The sequence below is a fragment of the Drosophila rhopaloa genome, unplaced genomic scaffold (genome assembly GCF_018152115.1).
Source record: "Drosophila rhopaloa isolate 14029-0021.01 unplaced genomic scaffold, ASM1815211v1 contig_155, whole genome shotgun sequence".
Taxonomy (NCBI): Eukaryota; Metazoa; Arthropoda; class Insecta; order Diptera; family Drosophilidae; genus Drosophila; species Drosophila rhopaloa.
The window spans coordinates 5,820,623-5,838,932 of NW_025335034.1; the positions used below are offsets into that span (position 1 = coordinate 5,820,623).

Sequence of the window (18,310 nt, forward strand, 5' to 3'; positions counted from 1 at the left end):
AGAACACTCTTGTTACTCTCCTTGGCCTGGATATCCTCCTGGATGCCGGCGTTGCCTAGAAACCTTGGCCTTGAACTGGTTCCGGAGGTACTCGTAGCTGGGATGCCGATTGGATTTATAAAAACTTTATTATGTGTATTAAATTTAAAATAGCTTATTAAATATATTATATTCATTTGTTACGAATTCACTCTTCCGAATTTCAGAGTAAAACAAAAAAATGGTTTAAATATGGGCTCTCATCAGATAGTTTTAGTCAAAAAACATATATACATTTTTTAGTATTTTTGCAGTATAATAGATTTTTTGGTATATTGGTGTCAACTGAACTTTAGGAGTCTCCCTATTATACTGGATAATTGGATAGTATTTTTTAACGGTTACGTTGGGGTCACACCTTTGTTTTGTTTTGCTTTGCAACACGACTTTTTAAATTGTAATTGCAGCATGGCCGAAGAACCTGAGGAACCCGGCAAGGTAGGGATTACATAAACATACAATTAAAGTTTAGCTGAGTTAAAGCATACCTCCCAATCACTTCCACAGAGCTTCTTTATCTTTGGCCGTGATGTATCACAAATCCCATGCTTTCGTAACAGTTTTCTTTACGGAATCAGCGGTGGTATCGGAATCGGATTGCTAACTTTTCTGGGCACCTCGCGAACCCACCTTTCCACCCACGTGGGCTTCGGGTCCTTTTTCTGCGGCACCGTTGCCTACTGGATGTCCTGCAGGTAAGTGGATTAAGATTAATCCCTATGATTCTCTAGTAATTATATTCAACCCACAGATATCAGTGGTCCTCGCGGAGATTCGAGCAACAGCAACTTCGGGAGGCGATGAGACGACAAGCTTTATATGAAGGCACCGAAGTGGAGCGGGATTTAGATCTTAAGTCTGCGTAGCATAAGTCAGTTCCTATCCCATTTAACTACTTTGATTCTTATGTTTTCACTCTGGTACCAGATAGTTCAGGTATTGTTAAATTACTTTTGTTGTAAAATCCCTTTTGTTACCGGTCAGATTTATAATAGCCAATGTATTATTTTGTAAGTAAAATCTTATATTGAATTTTCAATCACCTAATTGAAGAATTTATACATAATGCATATAAACATGTTTTATAGATTTACTTGGGTAATTGTTTATATGAGCTAAAGGCAAAAGTTACTTAAAGATAGTTTGTTGAACCTAAATGTAATTTATTATATCAGTTGAGTTTTGCCTTTATAGCCTAGTACCAACAAGCTTCTCAAGACCTTTATATTTTTCTATTGTGCTTTCCATTTGATCTAAACCGTCAGATATTGTTGTGTGCTATTGAACCTTTGAACCAAATATAATATTAAATATGTTTTGTAACGATCTTATATATTATTTCTGCCAGAGTCACCAAATTAAAAAAGGTTAGGAGAACAGATTTGGTATTAAGGTGGGAGTACTATTTAATAGAGCTGTGAAAACTTCAAAGATTTTCAGGTACTAAATTCATGGCGTTGACAAAAGTTAGTTACAACCAATAGGCAATGGAACATTTTGTCACCCAGCTGTTAGCACCATTAAAGATTATTATTACCTTCTATTAGCGAACTAGAAACTTTTCTTGTATTAAAAAAGAGAGGGTGATATACAAAACCTATTCGAAGATTTGGCAATTTATACAACTAGTTATATAGATACAAATTGCATTTTAAAGATAGATACCGAAATAACATTTTTTAATTGATTGGTAGTGTTAGTATTCGAAGTTGACATTGAACAAGTAAAATGTATTCTACCTAAGCTTCATTTTCTGTCATAAAGGCGAGATCAACACTAAAAGAAGAGGGAAGTCTCTAATAGTATTTAATCATCTTAAATAAAGAAGGCTGATAATAAATGTATCTTGAAAATAACATGTTGACAATGCTGGTAGATAGATCCAAGATAAGCTTCTATTTAATTTGTGGTGGGATAACTTTAACCCGTTCAAACTTCAGTTCCTAAAAACCAGAAAATCAATCATGTAATAAAAACTGATGGAAAGAACCAATTTTCATTTTTTCTTCTACCTGACTGTTCGGATCTGTAAAGACTATGGGATGATAGATGATGGAACTCCCTCCTCGAAACCCATAGACGTGGTTATTTCTACACACATGTTAGCGATCCTGCAGTTCGTCGTACCCTCAGCCTTATCTCATAAAAGTCGGCGTTTGGATGAATTGCTCGGTCGTTGGCACATTCATTACGTTTTCGTTGACGGCGCAAGGCGGTTGTGTTATTTTATTCGGCGGGCGCATGAGTTTCTCGTCTAATTTTTAAAAACTCGTTTTACATTCAAAGAACGAACCAGCCATATATGTAAACAAATCGCAATTGCAGGCTGGCACTTATTTAGGCATTGGTACTGAGAGTTACAACGGCACGATGTCGGGTGTTCTGGTGTTTTTTGTAAATGGAAAAAAGGTGCTTAAAGATTTTCAGATACGTTGCGTGTTTTTAGTGTCGGTAAACTTTAGGCAGTGCTATCCCCATATCGATTTTGTTTTACTTTATTGCTTTAATTGCGTTTAACTGGCACTTAATGGAATTTGCCTTCTTGCCCAATTGAATGTGTCGACTACGTAATACATAGTATTTATTGGGCATAAGGCGTGCTGATAACAATTGACCCCTATGTAGAGGATCGTTGTTTGCTGGTGGCCTCTTATCACCTTATCAAGATCCCACGTTTGCCAATCGAATGGGAGCAGTCTGGGAGCATGGAATGGGAATGTGGGTATGGCTGATAGCCAGGGCTTTTAATCCACAAATTCCGACTGGCTCTACACTGTTTACATTGTGGCGCACAAATAAGTAAGCTGGGGTATATTAGCTAGATAAAACCAGACGGTTTTAGCAACTGGTGTTAAGCAAGTGCAATTAAAGTTTTTAAATACACGCCCACAGCGTGCGCACAAGTGGAATGGCAATAAATAATGGGTTGCTCGTGTTTGATAGTGAACAGATAGCAGTTCTTATTAAAACAGGGTTGGAATATTCACAGCTGCATTTCAATGTTTAAACTAAGGTGTCCCCTTGTTCATACGTAAATATGCGTATTATATAGGGTTCTTCAGACGTTCAAAGTTTAAAAATAAATTGATTTACTATTTATAGAAAATATGACCAACGATTTATACCGTAGTGGTGGAAATGTAGATATGGTATATCATTTAGTACAAATAACTTTCTTTAATATCTATTAAATCTATTAATATCTATTAAAGAAAGTTTATTGTACTGAAAATCTTAAACAAGTCCGATGTGATCCTAAACATAATAATAATTAATTAATCAAGGTGCAAAAAAATCAATACTTTAGTGGCTAATATTGTAGTTATGAAATACCATTTAGTACAATAAACTTTTCTTAAAGATAAAATATGTTTAAAAAATCCAATGAGTTCTTACTTCAAATCGCTTGTATTAAAAAAATCATATTTATACCCTTGCAGAGGGTATTATAATTTTGGTCAGAAGTTTGTAATGCAGTGAAGGAGACGTTTCCGACCCTATAAAGTATATATGTATATCAGGATCAATAGGGGAGTCGATAAAGCCATGTCCGTCTGTTTCAATACCGTTTGCGAGCTCAGTTTAAAAGCTAGCGATCTGAAACTTTCACAGTCGTCCTAAAACATGTGTACGCAGATCAAGTTTGAAGTAGCTCCCATAGGAACAATCGGATATATCTCGCAAGAATTGATGATATTGAATGAATGAATCTTTCCAAATCGTATTTTTTTATGCATACCTTGATCAGGGTAAAAGCGCGTCCCGATCGGACGTCTATATCCTATAGCTCCCATAGGAACAATCGGATATACCTTGCATGAATTGATGATATTTCGCGCAGTGTAAAAGCTATTGACATGTTTCCAAATCGTATTTTTTTATGAATACCTTGATCAGGGTAAAAGCGCATGCCGATCGGAACAATAGAGTTAAATAAGCCCAAATTTTATGTTTTTCAGCATATTTCGCGCAGTGTATAAGCTATTGACATACATTTTTCAAAGTCTTATTTATTTACGCCTACCTTGATCAGGGTAAAATCGCATGCCAATCGGACGTCTATATCTAATAGCTTCCGTAGGAAAAATTGTTAAAGGCTGCGAAAATATCTCTTTTTTTCTGTTTTTATATGACATTTTTGCAGTATAAAAGCTATTGACATGAAACTACGCAAATCTAATTTATTTATGTATAACTTATTCTTTTCGCTACTTTTTCAATTTCAGCATTTTCGGCAAAGTCTGCAAGGGTTTTAAAACTTCGGCTTGCCGAGGTTAGCTTCCTTCCTCGTTTTAAGATAAATTTGTATCATAATATTTAAGCTTTGATCTAAACTAAATTTTGTATGATTCAAGAAAATTCATAGATGTGAGAATTTATTTAATCATTTCCCATCAAGGCATATTTTAAAGAGTAATTAAATTGTAAAATTAAATAAGGGGAACGTTAATAAAGTAAAATACTTACACATGTTATATATTCGTTATTAGATATGGTATGTTTGGGAGAATCGCTGGTTTTTGGACCCTATGTGGTATTTTGCCCTAAATAAATTTGTTTTCTATATTCCAGGTGACCGAAGCGAGTCCGGACCCGGAATGTACGCTCCTCACATATTTGCGGGAGAGACTAAGGCTGTGCGGCACCAAGTTGGGATGCGCGGAGGGTGGTTGTGGCGCCTGCACCGTGATGGTGTCCCGCCTGGACCGCCGTGCCAGTAAAATCCGTCACCTGGCGGTCAACGCCTGCCTCACTCCGGTGTGTGCGATGCACGGATGTGCGGTGACCACGGTGGAGGGCATCGGGAGCACGAAGACCCGGCTGCATCCGGTGCAGGAGCGACTGGCCAAGGCGCACGGCTCGCAGTGCGGCTTCTGTACTCCGGGCATCGTGATGTCCATGTACGCACTCCTCCGAAATGCGGAGCAACCCTCGATGCGGGACTTAGAGGTGGCCTTCCAGGGCAACTTGTGCCGCTGCACTGGCTATCGCCCCATCCTCGAGGGCTACAAGACCTTCACCAAGGAGTTTGCCTGCGGAATGGGTGATAAATGCTGCAAGATTAGTGGCAAAGGATGTGGTTCCGATTCGGAAACCGATGACAAACTCTTCGAGCGCAGCGAGTTCCAGCCCTTGGATCCCAGCCAGGAACCCATCTTCCCACCAGAACTTCAGTTAAGTGACGCCTTCGATTCCCAGAGCCTGGTGTTCAGCTCGGATAGGGTTACTTGGTATCGTCCCACTAACCTGGAACAGCTCCTCCAGCTGAAGGCCCAGCATCCGGCTGCCAGACTGGTCGTGGGCAACACGGAGGTGGGCGTGGAGGTTAAGTTCAAGCACTTCCTCTACCCGCATCTCATCAATCCCACCCAGGTGAAGGAGCTACTGGAGGTGCGGGAATCCCAGGATGGCATTTACTTCGGTGCCGCTGTCAGTTTGATGGAGATCGATGCTCTACTCCGGCAGAGGATCGAGGAGCTACCGGAATCGGAGACCCGTTTGTTCCAGTGCACCGTGGACATGCTGCATTACTTTGCCGGAAAGCAAATTCGCAATGTAGCCTGCTTGGGTGGAAACATTATGACTGGTAGCCCCATCTCCGATATGAATCCTGTGCTCTCGGCAGCAGGAGCTCAACTCGAGGTCGCCAGTTTTGTGGATGGCAAGACTCAAAGGAGGACTGTCCACATGGGAACTGGTTTTTTCACCGGTTACCGAAGGAATGTCATCGAAGCTCACGAGGTCCTCCTGGGTATCCACTTCCGAAAGACGAATCCGGATCGGTATATTGTTGCGTTCAAGCAGGCCAGACGAAGAGATGACGACATAGCCATCGTGAATGCAGCCATAAACGTTCGCTTCGAGGAGAAGTCCAATCTGGTGGCCGAGATTTCGATGGCCTTCGGTGGAATGGCTCCCACCACAGTGCTGGCTCCTCGGACCTCCCAGTTGATGGCTGGTCAGGAGTGGAATCACCAGCTGGTGGAGCGAGTGGCGGAGAGTTTGTGCACGGAGTTACCTTTGGCTGCCTCGGCTCCTGGTGGCATGATCGCCTATCGACGAGCTTTGGTGGTAAGTTTGTTCTTCAAGGCCTATCTGGCCATCACTCTGAAGTTGAGCAAGTCGGGGATTATATCCTCCGATGCCTTGCCGCCTAAGGAGCGAAGTGGTGCCGATACCTTCCACACTCCCGTCCTCAAAAGTGCCCAGCTCTTCGAGCGCGTCTGCAGCGATCAACCCAACTGCGATCCCATTGGCAGACCCCAAGTTCATGCAGCTGCTTTGAAACAGGCGACCGGAGAAGCCATCTATACAGATGATATTCCCCGCATGGATGGCGAAGTCTATCTGGCGTTTGTCCTCAGCACCAAGCCACGAGCCAAGATCACCAAACTGGATGCCACTGAAGCCTTGGCTTTGGAGGGAGTTCATCAGTTCTTTTCGTACAAGGACTTGACCGAGCATGAGAATGAGGTCGGTCCTGTGTTCCATGATGAGCACGTCTTTGCCGCCGGAGAGGTTCATTGCTATGGACAGATTGTGGGCGCCATAGCGGCGGATAATAAGCCATTGGCCCAGCGAGCCTCACGACTGGTGAAAGTGGAGTACCAAGAACTGAGTCCAGTCATAGTGACCATTGAACAGGCAATCGAGCACAAGTCCTACTTTCCGGACTATCCGCGTTTCGTGACCAAGGGCAATGTGGAGGACGCTATGGCCCAGGCGGATCTCACTTTTGAGGGCACTTGTCGAATGGGCGGGCAGGAGCACTTCTATCTGGAGACCCATGCTGCGTTGGCGATTCCTCGGGATAGTGACGAACTAGAGCTCTTCTGCTCAACCCAACATCCTTCGGAGGTCCAGAAACTGGTGGCCCATGTCACCGCACTTCCTGCCCATCGTGTCGTTTGTCGAGCCAAGCGATTGGGAGGTGGTTTTGGCGGCAAGGAGTCCAGGGGCATATCGGTGGCCCTCCCAGTGGCCTTGGCCGCCTACCGAATGGGACGCCCTGTGCGATGCATGTTGGATCGCGACGAGGACATGCTCATTACCGGCACCCGGCATCCCTTCCTGTTCAAATACAAAGTGGGTTTTACCAAGGAGGGTCTAATCACTGCCTGCGACATCGAGTGCTACAACAATGCTGGATGGTCTATGGATCTGTCCTTTTCGGTAAGTAAATTACAGTTTCTCAAGACTATTTTGAGATGGGTTTTTCAAGAGTATCTCGAGGTTAGAAACCACTTAACAATGTGTAATACATACCAGGGAACATATGCCAAAGATGGAACATTTTAATATATATATTCCCTTTTCCTAAAAGACATTACACAAAAGAAGACTCTGTGTTACAAATTTGAATTTATTCAACTTAGAGCGCATATTTATTGGAGACCCTTACATCGTATATTGACTATCATATTATGTGATTATACTCTTTTCGATATACAAATGAGATGTATCTATTTAGGTTCTGGAGCGAGCAATGTACCACTTTGAGAACTGCTACCGGATTCCCAACGTGCGTGTGGGTGGATGGGTGTGCAAGACGAACCTGCCCTCGAATACGGCCTTCCGTGGCTTCGGAGGTCCTCAGGGGATGTACGCTGGAGAGCACATTATCCGGGACGTGGCCCGGATCGTGGGCCGCGAGGTGGTGGATGTGATGCGGTTGAACTTCTACAAAACAGGAGACTACACACACTACCACCAGAAACTGGAGCACTTCCCAATCGAGCGGTGTCTGGAGGATTGTCTCAAGCAGTCGAGATACAACGAAAAGCGTTTGGAGATCGCCCGATTCAACCGGGAGAATCGCTGGAGGAAGCGCGGAATGGCGGTGGTGCCGACGAAATATGGAATTGCGTTCGGGGTAATGCACTTGAATCAAGCGGGCTCACTGATCAACATCTATGGAGATGGATCCGTGCTTCTGTCCCACGGAGGCGTTGAGATTGGTCAAGGACTAAACACCAAGATGATCCAGTGTGCCGCCAGGGCCTTGGGCATTCCGCCGGAATTGATTCACATCTCGGAGACGGCCACGGACAAGGTGCCCAATACCTCGCCCACGGCGGCGAGTGTGGGATCCGATATAAACGGCATGGCCGTTCTGGATGCCTGTGATAAGTTGAACAAGCGACTGGCGCCCATCAAGGAGGCGTTGCCCGGCGGAACGTGGAAGGAGTGGATCAACAAGGCCTATTTCGATCGGGTCAGTCTCTCGGCCACCGGATTCTATGCCATGCCGGGAATCGGCTATCACCCGGAGACGAATCCCAATGCCCGCACCTACAGCTACTACACGAATGGAGTGGGGGTCAGTGTGGTGGAGATCGACTGCCTGACTGGCGACCATCAGGTGCTCAGCACGGACATCGTCATGGACATCGGTTCGAGTCTGAATCCGGCCATTGACATTGGTCAGATTGAAGGAGCATTCATGCAGGGCTACGGCCTGTTTACTCTGGAGGAGCTCATGTACTCACCGCAGGGAATGCTGTATTCCAGAGGCCCCGGCATGTACAAGCTGCCAGGATTTGCCGATATCCCCGGAGAGTTCAATGTCAGCCTACTGACAGGTGCCCCCAATCCACGTGCTGTCTACTCCTCCAAGGTTAGTTGATTCAAATTTGTGTATTTAGTTTTAATCAAATTTTACAAATTGCTTAATTTGTGGGTTAACCAGTGACACCTCTTAAAGACTTACATTTTCTTGGGAAAGTCATTGGAAATACAATTTTTTGCTTCAATAAAATATACGGTCTATGGTCTATACTTAAATGATAAAAAATGCTTTGAGTGCCTTTCGGAATGCATTATCTTTTTACTAATTTATTATTTAGTATTTTTTTCTTTACTTACGACGTAGTGCTACGAGACTAAATTATGTTGAATCCACTTTTCATTATATTTCATTTATAATCCTATTCTACTACTTTATAACTTAACATTTTGTTTTCTTTATAATTTCTACAACAGGCTGTAGGCGAGCCCCCGCTCTTTATAGGATCATCAGCATTCTTTGCCATCAAGGAGGCCATTGCAGCTGCTCGCCAGGATCAGGGTTTGAGAGGAGACTTCCCGCTGGAGGCGCCTTCCACATCGGCCCGCATTCGAATCGCCTGCCAGGATAAGTTCACAGACTTGGTATGTGTTCTTCATAAAATTTTAGTTATTTTAAACGCATGAAAAAAACAAAATTTCTTTACAGCTTGATATACCCGAGGCAGGAACCTTCACCCCATGGAACATTGTGCCTTAGAAATAGTTTTTATATTTTTATCAGACGTTTTTAATTGTTTTTGTACATAATTAACTTGAATAAATGTTCGAAAAATATTGTTTTAAATATAACTAGTAGTTTTGACATAAAAAGTTAAATATTTGATCAAAGCAATTGTTTTTGCAAACGAGTTGTTGAAAAATATTTGAAATCTCCTCTCTCTCGTATTGATTATTCATTCAAATGTAGTCGTTTGTAATAAAGATCAGCACAAAGGCCTTTATAATCATTCACTTAAAAAATGTTTAAACAGTGTGTCGTCCACAAATATAAATCAGAGAACAGCCTACTTGTGTACTCAACTTTCTTTGCAGTTAACTATTGGGAAAGCTCTTAGTCACTAGTTATTTCAAGCATATATTAATCAAACATGACTTAAATATAAATATGATATATTTTATGAGTACGTTACGGACCTCCAGCTTGTAGGTAGGGCGGTAAATTTTCGATTTCCGCACGAATTGTTACCCCGAAATAAAAGCGCATGTAGAAAACGCTTTAAATTGAGTCTCAGGTTATTCGAGACGAGATCTTCACGAGCATTTCATTCGGCAATCGTACGTTTGCGAGCGTAGACATCAGATATGGGACCGCTATATTTCTGGCTTCTTGAGATTGTGTTCATTTCAGCATCGTCATTGATTGTATCCGCCAGTCCGCAAAGCTATTATTACAATGGATACGCACAGAGCGTGCCTTGGACTGGAGTAGTTCCCTCGTATGTTTCGATTGACAATTTCGGAAATTGCCAGGCCTACGATCGTCCATTGGTTGGAAGATGTGTGAGGTACGTGGATTGCATCAGTGCGCTGCAATCGGTGCCCCAAGTGACGCCTTTACTCTGCCCATCGTCGTGGCCCAATCAGCTGGTGTGCTGTCCCCATGGCGGATACTTGATTCCGGAACCCAGGATTTCCAAGAGTGAGGAAGGTGTGTATACATAGAAACCCATGGTCTATACAGACATCAAGAGATCTTCTCTTTGCCAGCCTGCTCGAATGCTTATCCAAGAGCTCGTCATAAGCGCCGTCGACGTCGGCGGAATACTACCTCGAATAAAGATCAAGTGGAACTAGTTGAGCCCATTATCCAAAAGCGCAATCAGAGCGATAATTTCCTGGTGGGAGGCAGACTCACAATGGATAACGAGCATCCCTATATGGTAAGCCACTAATATTTAACTAGAATATATCATTAAGCTTTAGACTAAAAGTTAAGCTTATATCTTAAAATGAATTAACTTCCTTCCCATAGTTAAATAGGCTTTCAAAAATACCAATTTTGATACATATTTGTTAGTCTTTGGAATATTCAAAAATATCACTGTGCACTACAACTTTTAAATTGTACCTAATAAACCAATTTGTTGTTTTATATGTATTAAATGTCTTCACAATACTTCTGTTTGATTTATTTGCTTACAGTGTGCCCTCGGTTGCCCTTCCCGCACAAACAGATGGATTCATTCGCACGGTTCCAGCAAGCGCAGGTATACGTTCAACTGTGGCTGCGTGATGATTTCGCCGCGGTTCGCTATAACGGCAGCACACTGTGCCAACATCGGCGGGTAGGGCAACAAAAACTTGACGGCGCGAATACTCGAAATGCTAATGAGTTGTTTCTTAAAAACCAACAGGGAATCCCCGTCAGTGGCGTTGATAGGTGGCGTTGAATTGAACAGCGCTCGCGGGCAGTTAATTGAAATCCTACAGATAACCAAGCATCCGAACTTCGATGAGGAGACCCTTACTAACGACTTGGCAGTGGTCAAATTGGCCAGGAGATCCCACAAGCCGGTGGCCTGCCTGTGGAACCAGGAATCCCTACCGGAGAGTCCTCTGACTGCCCTGGGATATGGACAAACCAAGTTTGGTTAGTGCGGAAAAAATCATTTAATCTGGTTTAACTTTAAAAACTATTTTTCCATTCACTTATTATTTTTGATTAATCATTAAATATTTCACAGCTGGCCCTCACTCCAATGAATTGTTGCAAATATTGCTATACCCTTTGAATAACCAACAATGTCAGAGGTACTTGCAAAATGATGACAAGCTAGTTCATGGTTTGGGATCGGGACAGCTATGCGCGGGAGATTACTCCGGCAAAATGGACACTTGTCAGGTGAGTTAATAATAACCTAACTACATTAAAATTAATACAAAGTGAATACATTTTATTTTAACGTATGGAACATTTTTTTTTAAATTCTCCATTCATTTGTTTAAATTTGAAAGTTTTTTTTCATCAAAATACATTTTAAAAAATACATTTTTGTATGGAAAAGTGTGTTTGTCAAAGTTTAAACTCTATGAGTTAAGGAAAATTGGATTTAGTTTCATAAAAATGTTTTTAAGGGGGTATATACCTTTTTTTGTCGAAAAAAATAGGAAAGTTTGGATTTTTTATGTATGTAACTATTGTTTTTATTAAATGAATGATTATATTTTCCGAAAGTTTAGATTGTTAACAATGTTTATGCAAAAAATTTTGAAAAAATATTTAATAGTTTTTAAGGTGTGGCTGTTTCTCTTAAACGCCTTTTTTTTAAGAGAATTGCGGTGATAATTCCCCAGGACGAACGGGTCAACTGAAGCCGACCAAATAAAAATATTTCATTAGTTTAAAGTAGTATTGAACGAACGTTTTAAAATTTTTTTTTTGTGCATACGGGAACGCTTAATGCAAAAAATGACGTTTTTGGACGCTGATAAAAATACTTTTCAAATACTGATAAAATTCATTACAAACATTTAAAAAAAAATTTGAAGAAAATCGGTTCAGTAGTTTTTCGCCAATCCATATCACCGCAAATTCATTTTTCAAAAAACACCATTTCGAGATATTCGTGTTTAAAGTTTCAAGTTTGGGTTTGGGCGGGGACGAGGTACGCGGCTGGGAGCGCTGTAACTTTTTTTCTACTGCTCAAATCTCTATGAAAATTTGGAGAAATGTTCTCAAGAAGTTGTTCTTTAAGATAAAGCAAAAAATCGATTTTTTGAAAATGAAAAAGGTATATACCCCCTTCAGCTTCAAAGAAAATTTAAATGTTAACCCTTAACCGCTCTTTCAATAGGGCGATTCTGGAGGACCATTGCTGCTCCACCAACATATGCGGCATCAGCACCACCGGATTCCGTATGTGGTGGGCTTAACTTCCTTCGGAGGAGCTTGTGCCACTGGAGAGCCCGGAGTTTATGTGCGAATATCCCACTATCTTCAGTGGATAGAACAACAGGTGTGGCCATGACTCTTGTACTCAAAACTTTTTAACTTCATCAAAATATTATCAGAATACAATATGTATGTATGACTCACAAATAAAATATTTTTAATTTTCTAGAACTCATATTTAGTAAAATAAATTAGTAGTGAAGCATTAATGCTGCTTGAAGGCAATCTTCTCAATCCAATCCAAGTAGCTGTACAGTCTGGTGTAAACGCCAGGGGCATTGGGAGCCGCACAGAACTTCCCGAACGAGGTGATGCCCACCACGAACGCCACGCAGTTGTGTTCCGGCAGGACGGCATGGATGGGACCGCCGGAGTCACCCTGGCAAGTGTCCCTGCCGCCCGGCAAATATCCGGCACAGAACTGACCCTCGATGATTCCCCGCGGCAGGCGTCGCTCCTTGCGATAGATCTGCTTGCAGCGCATCTGGGGAATAACGTCCAGGTCCACCTGCCGCAGGACATTCGACTTGGCGCCCAGGAACTCGGTGCGTCCCCAGCCGGCGGCCACGACGGTGGGGATCTGGAGCTCGGGCAGTTGCCACAGGCAGGCGGGACGCACCTCATCCGACAGCCTGGCCCGCTTGGTCAACTTGAGCAGCGCAATGTCGTGGTAGTAGGCCGAGGATCGGTACTTGGGATGCAGCACGATGATCAGGATCTTGATGTCCTGCTGGGCGGAGCTGGTTTCGTTTAACTGGCGGACTCCCAGTCGAACCATGTCCGGTGGCTTGCTGTTGGATCGAAGGATATACCGATTAAGTTGCGTCTCAATTTGTACTATCACTTACCTACCCGAGGTGGCACAATGGGCGGCGGTCAGGACATACAGCTCACTGACCAGGGCTCCCCCGCAGCCCCACTTTATGTCCAGGCTGTCCTTAATGTCCTTGCTCCCGCTTCCCTGTGTCCATCCCAAGGCCGCCATGTGCGGGAATAGTCCGTGCCGAGTGGGAGTGCCACCCACAATCAAGGGCACACTGGGCACGCAGTGCTTCCCGGAGAATGTGCGTCCGGTATCCGCCAACTGAAGCCTTCGGGTGGCAGCATTGTACTCCTGACATTCTGTGGAGATCTCTGGTCAATTAACTTACATTTACTTTACTTATTTGAATTTAAAAGCTACAATAACACATTTAAAAAAATTATTTAATTATTTATTATTATTTTATTTATTTAAAAATTATTTTAAATTTATTTAAAAATGACCTTTTGTTAAATATAAAAATAAAAATTGAAACCTTGGCTTGTTTTCTTATTACTCTAGAATAAGTTTTAACTATCTTGAAGCTTGCGAATTCATACATCTTTTGGACAAGAGTAAAAGTTTTTTTGAAAACCTTTATTGAATAAATATACTATCACAAATTTGTACAGATTTGCCAGCAGTTTTGAGTAACTAGTCCCCTGCACGAAAGAATCGCGTTTAAAGCTTAAAATTTAGTGAACAGGTTGAAAGGTCATTCAAAGTTTGATTATTTCTGAAAATTTGACTCACTGGTGGCACTGATTCGCTGGGCCAGGACATGTTTGTCTGCCAAAGGACAACAAATGACAGGCACATTGTTCCGATGGGTGCAGATGTCGATGCGGGTGCCATGCACTCGATATTCGCGGATCACGTGGAGGCACTGATAGGCCAGGATGCAGTAGCCACTCCGCCCATCGAAGCTCCGCCGGCAAAAGGCGCCCTCTTGGAGTCCTTCGGAGGCAGGAGTCCTTAAATCAGCGTCGTAACCGAACTTCAAAAAGCTGTCCTCCTCTTCAGACTCCTGGTCATCTACATCCTCGCTGGTGGGCGCCACCGGCTGCTCTCCCCAAAGTTCTGGGATTGTGTATTTGGTGGTCTGGTAGTTAATTATTTCAATAGCATCGAGAGCTATTGAAAGTTTAATGTGGGTTAGTGGTATAAATAATTTTTATTCCTTAATATTTACCCGCAAGGTTCTGAGGATGCAGAAGCAAATGCAAACATGTCAATTGAAGATTGATGATAAGAGTCCAAATTATTATCATTCTATTGGTAATTTCTGGGGTTTCATTATTTGCTGTCTAGCGTACATTCCAAATTAAAATCTGGAACGATTGTAAAGACAAAAAATATTAATATATTGTTAAATTTATCTAGAAAAGTTAAAAATGATACAAAAATTATATATTTTAATTTTGGAAACCAAGTAGCATTTAAAAAACTAATAAATAAACCACTTTGAACATTACATAGAATAACAAACTTGCTGTTTTCTATTTAAAATGAAAACCTTTGATAAATGAAGTTCTTGAAACGACAATTTCTTTCCAATATTTCCGATAGTAATCCATTTTGTAAATCTACTTGAATTGATTGCTTATCTTCAAAATGGAATGTGGTGCGTCGGCCTCAATATTTTAGCCACCACTGTTTCCAAAACAAACCCTTGCCTGTCTGTGTTGATTTTTTGTTTAATGTATTTTTATTAATTAATGCGGGCGCTCAATTATAAATTCGGCTGAATTTCAATAAAACTGTTTGCCTGCGCTGTTGTTTCTTTTCGCGCATTGTGGATTGGAAGATCCCAGTCGGATTAAATCGGTCAATCGAGCCAGACCTACAGATGGCGGATTTGAAGAGACTTTGTATTTGGATAGCATTTTGTTTGCTGCTGTGCGGATTTCATGTGAAGGGACAGAGGGAGTGGGGATTTCCCAATCCGAATCCATACCCAGAGCCGGATCCAAGCAGGTGGGACTACAACAACTACAATAGCAACGGCTACAATGGTCAGTGGCAACCGCCGGTTGACTTTAACAACTACGGCTATTATAGACCCCCGCCCCCACCGCCTCCTCCCTGCGGAAGGCCACCACCGGGACCACCGCCGCCGGGTCCACCTCCTCCTGGTCCGCCGCCCGGCTGTCCCGGCGGTCCAGCCCCAGGGACGCCACCTCACTGGGAGAACCACCGATGGAGACCCCGTCGTCCGCCGCCAGATCACCACCGTAACTTCCACAACATATTCCTGCACACCGAGCGCAAAGTGGATGGGGAGAACTACAACAAGACCGCGGAGATGGAGGACTTGCACGACGACTTCAATGGTCGATCGATTGTAGCACCCGGGCAGTACCCGCATATGGTCAGTATCGTATGGTGCTGCACTCCAAACAAAAATCAACAATCAACAAAAAGATAAAAAAGTTAAATCACACTAAACCGGAATGGGGGAAACGCCAAAGTACCCGCGTTCACGACACAAACACGACTAAAACCGATGATAGCTGACTTGCAAATCGCAGCCCTACACCATATGATAACAGTTATTAAGCCCCCACCTAATCCTCTCTTTTCCGATCTCAGGCCGCTCTGGGATTCCGGAATGAGAACCACGAGATCGACTACAAATGCGGCGGCAGCCTGATCAGTGAGTACTTTGTGCTAACGGCCGCTCATTGCTTGACCAGCCACGGGTAAGATTTTTCGATTTCACTCAGAACTTAGTGAGTCTCTTTTAGTTACTTGAGTGATTCTACGGAGACGGGAGAAAAATAGCCTTGAAAGACAGACTTTTAATTAATAGCAATGATTTCGATATTATTCTAGGGATAGAATCGATATGTTTACTATCAATTCTTTAGTTCATAAAAATTTAATTTATTTTTAAATAAACATCCTGAATATTTTTATATCTGTTTGATTAACAATATTTTAATTCAGAAAAATATTTCATCGATTTCAACAATATTAAAAGATTACATTACATTACATTTCGATTTCTATACCTATATTACTTAAAATAATGAAGCTATGTCGATTTTAAGAAGCATTTTGCCATCGTTTCTATGGCAATATGATATTGTTGTCAGATTTCGATAAAACTAAAAGCGTAATTATTATATAGTATAAAATTAATATATCTCAAAGGAATATTTTGAGAAATATAAAAAAAGCAAATTACATTTTTTTTAAATTTGTATTTTTTTTTAATTTTCTGATTTTCTTATGGGAGCTACATATGTAATATAAATGTCCGATTTTAATTTAATTAAATTCCGAAGTATTTAAATATTACCAAATCTAAAACCACAACAAAAATTTTAAACAACAAAGGTTTACTTTCTTACATTTTTTTCCGATTGTTCCTATGGGAGCTATATGATATAGTCGCCCGATCCGGCTCGTTCCGACATATACCATTCTACCTGCAATAGAAAGACAACTTTTGGGAAAGTTTCAAGCAGATAGCTTTAAAACTGAGAGACATGGCTAGATCGACTCTTTTGGTGATGCTGATCAAGAATATATATACTTTATAGGGTCGGAAATGTCTCCTTCACTGCGTTGCAAACTTTTGACTGAAATTATAATACCCTCTGCGAGGGTATAATTATTGAGTAATACTAAGTTAATAAAGCATTGTTTCTTTATAAGATGATTATTATTAATAATGGGTACTATTAATTAAAAATAGATAAAAGTTATATAAATTTGTCTCTGCCCAAATAATATATTTTCTTTATTTGAACTAGCACTGCTCCCGACGTGGTAAAAATCGGAGACATTAAGCTGAAGGAATGGGAAAACGACGTGGCCCCCCAAAGACGACGAGTGGAGAAAATTTACCTACATCCTTTATACAACTCAACCCTTAACTACCATGACATTGGACTCATCCAGTTAAATCGACCGGTGGAATACACTTGGTTCGTGAAACCAGTCCGTCTGTGGCCTAAAAATGAGATCCCTTACGGGAAACTTCATACGATGGGATATGGATCGACAGGATTCGCCCAGCCCCAAACCAATATCCTCACGGAACTTGATCTGTCGATGGTGCCTACAGAACAGTGCAATACCAGTCTGCCCGCCGATGAGGGATCTCCCCAGGGAATACTTTCCAGTCAGATATGCGCCCATGACTATGAGAAGAATCGCGATACATGTCAGGTGAGGGGCACTATTTATGATTTCTTTTTCAAGTTCGAAAAGATTTAAACTCTAATTTACACAATATTTTACCAAACACATTTGTCTCTGAAAAATTTATGCAGTTCTAGAAAAAGTTTAAAAAGAAAATTAATTAATGTCAATAACTAAGTCCAATTTAAAGCCCTCTTTGGGATAAATTCCATTGTTTTTTTATTTACGGCTGCGTTTTTATTGCAAATCTTAATTTGATAAATTTTTGACATTTTTAAGGACTGTAACTTAATCGAATATAAATCTTTCAGGGCGATTCAGGAGGACCACTTCAGTTGAACTTGGAACGTCGCCGCCGCCGACACAGAAGTCGAAGACATTACCGCTACTACCTCGTAGGCATCACTTCTTATGGAGCTTATTGTCGCAGCGAATTCCCAGGTTGATTACTATTGCAGTATATACAACATAAATACCAAATATTTAATTTTTCAGGTGTTTACACTCGCGTTTCTTCCTACATTGACTGGATTGCTTCTATAGTGTGGCCTAATTACTATAGCGAGTTTACTAATCAATAAAAATTTATAGTTTGAAATAAAGTTTTGCAATTGAAAAATGTGTCGTTTCATAAATTTGTTTATTTAAATATATTTAAATAAATTCAGATAAGATTTAATATCATAACAATTCCTTGCAAATTTATTAGATATGTTTTTTTAAGTTGTAGATACTTACATTTAAATATTCCAACAAATATTTTTACAATCTTATTGTACACAAGTTGAGTTTGGATCAGTAATTGTGCAATATAGAAAGATTTGTATCAATATTGTCAAGAAATCTGAAAGAAAACG

General features: G+C 41.3%; 5 protein-coding genes across 13 annotated transcripts; 4 read left to right on the top strand and 1 right to left on the bottom strand.

Moving 5' to 3' along the window:
- Nucleotides 1-379: 379 nt before the first annotated feature.
- LOC108042710 (cytochrome c oxidase assembly protein COX20, mitochondrial) lies at nt 380-1,362 on the top strand. Its single transcript, XM_017121109.1, has 3 exons — nt 380-477; nt 547-734; nt 791-1,362. Exons 1-3 carry the CDS (start codon nt 448-450, stop codon nt 903-905), a joined length of 333 nt encoding a protein of 110 aa, XP_016976598.1. The 5' UTR covers nt 380-447; the 3' UTR covers nt 906-1,362.
- Nucleotides 1,363-2,222: 860 nt separating this feature from the next.
- Nucleotides 2,223-9,391, top strand: LOC108042724 (xanthine dehydrogenase). Its single transcript, XM_017121136.2, has 5 exons — nt 2,223-2,448; nt 4,612-7,212; nt 7,511-8,656; nt 9,022-9,189; nt 9,254-9,391. The coding sequence occupies exons 1-5, from the start codon at nt 2,410-2,412 to the stop codon at nt 9,302-9,304; spliced, it is 4,005 nt and encodes a 1,334-aa protein (XP_016976625.1). The 5' UTR covers nt 2,223-2,409; the 3' UTR covers nt 9,305-9,391.
- A 420-nt stretch (nt 9,392-9,811) lies between these two features.
- LOC108042729 (serine protease snake) lies at nt 9,812-12,746 on the top strand. Of its 3 annotated transcripts, none has more exons than XM_017121150.2 (7): nt 9,812-10,255; nt 10,315-10,487; nt 10,750-10,892; nt 10,962-11,197; nt 11,292-11,449; nt 12,402-12,563; nt 12,669-12,746. In XM_017121150.2, exons 1-7 carry the CDS (start codon nt 9,910-9,912, stop codon nt 12,687-12,689), a joined length of 1,239 nt encoding a protein of 412 aa, XP_016976639.1. In that variant the 5' UTR covers nt 9,812-9,909; the 3' UTR covers nt 12,690-12,746. The 3 variants fall into 3 exon arrangements, 2 of the variants coding, with proteins under 2 accessions (XP_016976639.1, XP_016976640.1); XR_001769220.2 differs by having other exon boundaries at nt 9,814-10,255; nt 12,402-12,628; nt 12,695-12,746; XM_017121151.2 differs by lacking the exon at nt 12,669-12,746 and having other exon boundaries at nt 9,814-10,255; nt 12,402-12,667.
- On the bottom strand, nt 12,634-15,814 carry LOC108042727 (serine protease snake). 6 transcript variants are annotated; one of them, XM_017121143.1, is made up of 5 exons: nt 15,744-15,814; nt 14,494-14,632; nt 14,055-14,435; nt 13,348-13,621; nt 12,634-13,290 (listed from the first exon to the last, which is right to left on the bottom strand). In XM_017121143.1, the coding sequence occupies exons 2-5, from the start codon at nt 14,570-14,572 to the stop codon at nt 12,705-12,707; spliced, it is 1,320 nt and encodes a 439-aa protein (XP_016976632.1). In that variant the 5' UTR covers nt 14,573-14,632; nt 15,744-15,814; the 3' UTR covers nt 12,634-12,704. The 6 variants fall into 6 exon arrangements, with proteins under 6 accessions (XP_016976632.1, XP_016976633.1, XP_016976634.1 ...); XM_017121144.1 differs by having other exon boundaries at nt 15,751-15,805; XM_017121145.1 differs by having other exon boundaries at nt 15,664-15,798.
- LOC108042708 (serine protease snake) lies at nt 15,139-18,034 on the top strand. 2 transcript variants are annotated; one of them, XM_044457191.1, is made up of 6 exons: nt 15,139-15,278; nt 15,363-15,672; nt 15,894-16,003; nt 17,063-17,480; nt 17,765-17,894; nt 17,949-18,034. In XM_044457191.1, exons 1-6 carry the CDS (start codon nt 15,151-15,153, stop codon nt 18,032-18,034), a joined length of 1,182 nt encoding a protein of 393 aa, XP_044313126.1. In that variant the 5' UTR covers nt 15,139-15,150. The 2 variants fall into 2 exon arrangements, with proteins under 2 accessions (XP_044313126.1, XP_044313125.1); XM_044457190.1 differs by having other exon boundaries at nt 15,139-15,672.
- The last annotated feature ends 276 nt before the right edge of the window (nt 18,035-18,310 follow it).

Excerpts from the sequence above, each read along its gene's own strand:
- LOC108042729 (XM_017121150.2), top strand. The coding sequence starts at position 9,910 with ATGGGACCGCTATATTTCTGGCTTCTTGAGATTGTGTTCATTTCAGCA. Across the intron at positions 11,198-11,291 it reads ATATGGACAAACCAAGTTTG|CTGGCCCTCACTCCAATGAA; the intron begins GTTAGTGCGGAA and ends AATATTTCACAG. Across the intron at positions 11,450-12,401 it reads GCAAAATGGACACTTGTCAG|GGCGATTCTGGAGGACCATT; the intron begins GTGAGTTAATAA and ends CTCTTTCAATAG.
- LOC108042710 (XM_017121109.1), top strand. The coding sequence starts at position 448 with ATGGCCGAAGAACCTGAGGAACCCGGCAAG. Across the intron at positions 478-546 it reads AACCTGAGGAACCCGGCAAG|AGCTTCTTTATCTTTGGCCG; the intron begins GTAGGGATTACA and ends TCACTTCCACAG. Across the intron at positions 735-790 it reads GCCTACTGGATGTCCTGCAG|ATATCAGTGGTCCTCGCGGA; the intron begins GTAAGTGGATTA and ends TTCAACCCACAG.
- LOC108042708 (XM_044457190.1), top strand. The coding sequence starts at position 15,151 with ATGGCGGATTTGAAGAGACTTTGTATTTGGATAGCATTTTGTTTGCTG. Across the intron at positions 15,673-15,893 it reads CCGGGCAGTACCCGCATATG|GCCGCTCTGGGATTCCGGAA; the intron begins GTCAGTATCGTA and ends TTCCGATCTCAG. Across the intron at positions 17,895-17,948 it reads TTGTCGCAGCGAATTCCCAG|GTGTTTACACTCGCGTTTCT; the intron begins GTTGATTACTAT and ends TTAATTTTTCAG.
- LOC108042727 (XM_017121143.1), bottom strand. The coding sequence starts at position 14,572 with ATGATAATAATTTGGACTCTTATCATCAATCTTCAATTGACATGTTTG. Across the intron at positions 13,622-14,054 it reads CCAGCGAATCAGTGCCACCA|AATGTCAGGAGTACAATGCT; the intron begins GTGAGTCAAATT and ends AGATCTCCACAG. Across the intron at positions 13,291-13,347 it reads CATTGTGCCACCTCGGGTAG|CAAGCCACCGGACATGGTTC; the intron begins GTAAGTGATAGT and ends TCGATCCAACAG.
- LOC108042724 (XM_017121136.2), top strand. The coding sequence starts at position 2,410 with ATGTCGGGTGTTCTGGTGTTTTTTGTAAATGGAAAAAAG. Across the intron at positions 7,213-7,510 it reads CTATGGATCTGTCCTTTTCG|GTTCTGGAGCGAGCAATGTA; the intron begins GTAAGTAAATTA and ends GTATCTATTTAG. Across the intron at positions 8,657-9,021 it reads GTGCTGTCTACTCCTCCAAG|GCTGTAGGCGAGCCCCCGCT; the intron begins GTTAGTTGATTC and ends TTTCTACAACAG.